The 2831-nt window shown below is 36.4% G+C and overlaps 1 protein-coding gene across 1 annotated transcript in view; it reads right to left on the reverse strand.

The window, feature by feature from the left end:
• Positions 1 to 331: 331 nt before the first annotated feature.
• Positions 332 to 2831, reverse strand: part of LOC110286333 (fibronectin type III domain containing protein 3C1-like) — a 17631-nt gene continuing 15131 nt past the window's right edge. The window contains exons 16-18 of the mRNA XM_021152738.1: positions 2689 to 2829; positions 1758 to 1879; positions 332 to 1055 (exon numbers count right to left, since the gene is read on the reverse strand). Coding sequence (XP_021008397.1) covers positions 759 to 1055; positions 1758 to 1879; positions 2689 to 2829 — 560 coding nt within the window. The 3' untranslated portion in view covers positions 332 to 758. The remainder of the gene's footprint in view (positions 1056 to 1757; positions 1880 to 2688; positions 2830 to 2831) is intronic.

Genomic DNA, 2831 nt, shown 5'->3' on the forward strand with positions numbered 1-2831 from the left:
CCAATGCAATCTGAAAACCAGCAGCTCTCCAGGAATCCTCAAGGACTCCAGCCCCAGTCTGGGAGTGTTGAGCCAGCCAGCTTTCTGGATGAAACAACTACTAATTCTTGGCCTCTTTTTCAGGAGACAGTCAGTGTTGGACTATCCAGACCACACAGACAACTCTCAGGATCTCTGACAAATCCCCCTTTATTGTGTGTATGTGTATGCACACATATATATTCTGCGAGCTATGTTCTTTAGCAAATCCTAACAAACACACCAATTCTTTATCAGGGGAGAAGTCAATAGATGAGTATATTATTTTGAACAGATAAGCATACACAAGAAGTTTGCTAGATACATTTTTATTACTTTATATGGATGGAGAGACAGAAGTGATTTTTCTTACATTGTTCTAAAATAAAATTCAAAATACTGTTGTTATTTCTTAGTCCTAAAATTTTTGAAAATATTACCTTGAAATGTGAAGGCAGAAAGTTTCCACAGATGTCTTAATTTTACATAACAAGGCAATGTTTGTTGACAGAATAATGAAAATGGTAAAATTTAAGGTACTTTTGTTTCCTTAGAAATCTCTCTTCTACACTCATAAAAACTTTTAAAATGAAAGAAAGGGCTTTTTGTGTTTATTTTAAATTTTTTTGTTTTGTTTGTTTTGTTTTTTCCTCTTACTATTTTCTATCAATAAACATTAAGATATATATAAGATTTTCTAAATGTGATATAAGTTGCTTTCTTTTCTTCTAAATAATTGACTATTTGAATAGGAAGTATTGAATAGCAACAGCACACAAAACAGCAATAAGTGCAAACCCTATCCTGTACTTTCCCACTTTCCCATTGTGTTTGCCTTTTCCTTTACCCCCACTGCCTTTGCCATGCTCAGAGTGAAGCTTACAAGTTGAGAAAAGGGTACTGGGACTATATGGCCCCCACAGCTCTTGAAGACCATTGGAGGTTTCATATCGGCGTCCTGCACAGACCTTGAAGCGATAGCGTGAATTTGCATGATAGTTGGAAAAGGAAAAGGAAGTGTTCGGTCCTNTGTAAATCTAAGGAAAAAGGATCAGATTTAAATTATGGTTTTCTCTCCAATTAAACATGCATTGGATAGGTTTTTACAACAAGAGAAATGAAAATGATTTCATGTACATGTTCATAACAAAAGTGAAGGAATTCAGTACTGATTAGATAATTTTGTTCAATAAAGCACAGCATACCCTACAACAGTTGAAGTTTAATTGCATTGTATATTTGAATCATGGGTTGTGACCAGTGAGAATCAAGAAATACTATATAATTAAATGTAATGATTTAATTAAGTGAACATGCTAGTTGTCTCCAAATAAAGATTAGGTACATAAATGGTAAGAATGAGATGGAAATTTGGGATAAGATTTAGTTATTTTACATACCTTCAACAATAACTTACTCCCTGCCAAATGGGTAACCCTCAGCTGGACACAGAAGTATAATTTTATCTATTTAGTCCTCACTGTCCTATAACTCCTCTCCCCTTCGACCACACTGGCCTCAAATCAAAGGTCTACCTGCCTCGGCCTCCCAAGTACTGGGATCAAAGGCATGCTCCCCCACAACCTGGCATTTTTTCAAAGCAAGGTCTCTACCTTCCAAGTTGTTGTGTAGCCAAAGAGTACCTGTATCCTCCTGCCTTTATCCCACAAGTGCTGATGCTAGAGATATGTACTACCATGCCTGGCAAAACAATGAAGACTAAATTTGAGAGAATATACCTGATTAGACTTTTTTCCAGTGTTGACTTGAAGACAATAAACAATGGGATCACCTTCAATTGGCTCCAAAGACTCCCATTTGATCTCACAACAGTTGTTATTCAGTGGATGGACTTTAGGTGCTGGAGAAAAACGTGACGTTTTAGAAGGTCCAAACAATTTGTAATCTTTAGATTTCAAATACATTGAAAAGACTCATGCAAGCACACAATCATTACAAGAACATGTAGACCTAATATGAGAAATACATAACCATATTTAAAAACAGAGATTACTCTTAACCTCTGAGATATCTCTTTAGCTCCATGTCTTAATCTTAAAAGTGGTAGTGGTGAAGTTAGATGATCTCTAATACATTTGAAAAATACTGATTGTGGGAGTTTTATAAAACCATTTTTATGGTTTCCAAGACATGTTTTCTCTGTGTAGGCCTGGCAGTCCTGAACTCTGTACACCAGGCTAGCCTTGAACTCAGCCACCTGCTTCTCCCTCCTGAGTGATTGGATTAAAGACATGAACCCCCTCTACCAGGCCTGAAATCTTAATAAATTTTACATTGCCTTTAAATCCCTAATTAAGCACTATATTGTTTGTGGAATTTTCCTATTTGTGAATTTAAAAAATTTCGACTGCTAGCTTTATTTTAAGATTTAATTTTTAAATTGTTGATTTTATGTGTGTGGATTCTTTGTTGCATAAATGGTATGTCTGCACCACATTCATGCCTGCTACCTGTGGAGGTAAGAAGTGGGCATTGGTTCCCCTGGAACAAAATTTAGAACCGAGTGTTTTCATGAGATAGTACACGNGGCATCTGTCTTTCTAAGCTGGGTCTCCTGTCTTACTCTAGAATTTTCTGATTACTGCTGAATTCAATTCATGTTCCGTGGAAGCACCAGTAATATGGTTAGTGTCTTTGTATACCATTTACCTTTCAGTGCAGTGGGTGGGGACTTTGTAGTAGTGAAAGTGTAGATGTCAGACTCTGGTCCTTCCCCAGCTTCATTACATGCCTGGATTTTAAACTTGTATTCTGTATACTCACTCAATTTTTGTACTTTGTGAGTCACATCT

The sequence above is a fragment of the Mus caroli genome, chromosome X (assembly GCF_900094665.2).
Source record: "Mus caroli chromosome X, CAROLI_EIJ_v1.1, whole genome shotgun sequence".
NCBI classification, from domain to species: domain Eukaryota; kingdom Metazoa; phylum Chordata; class Mammalia; order Rodentia; family Muridae; genus Mus; species Mus caroli.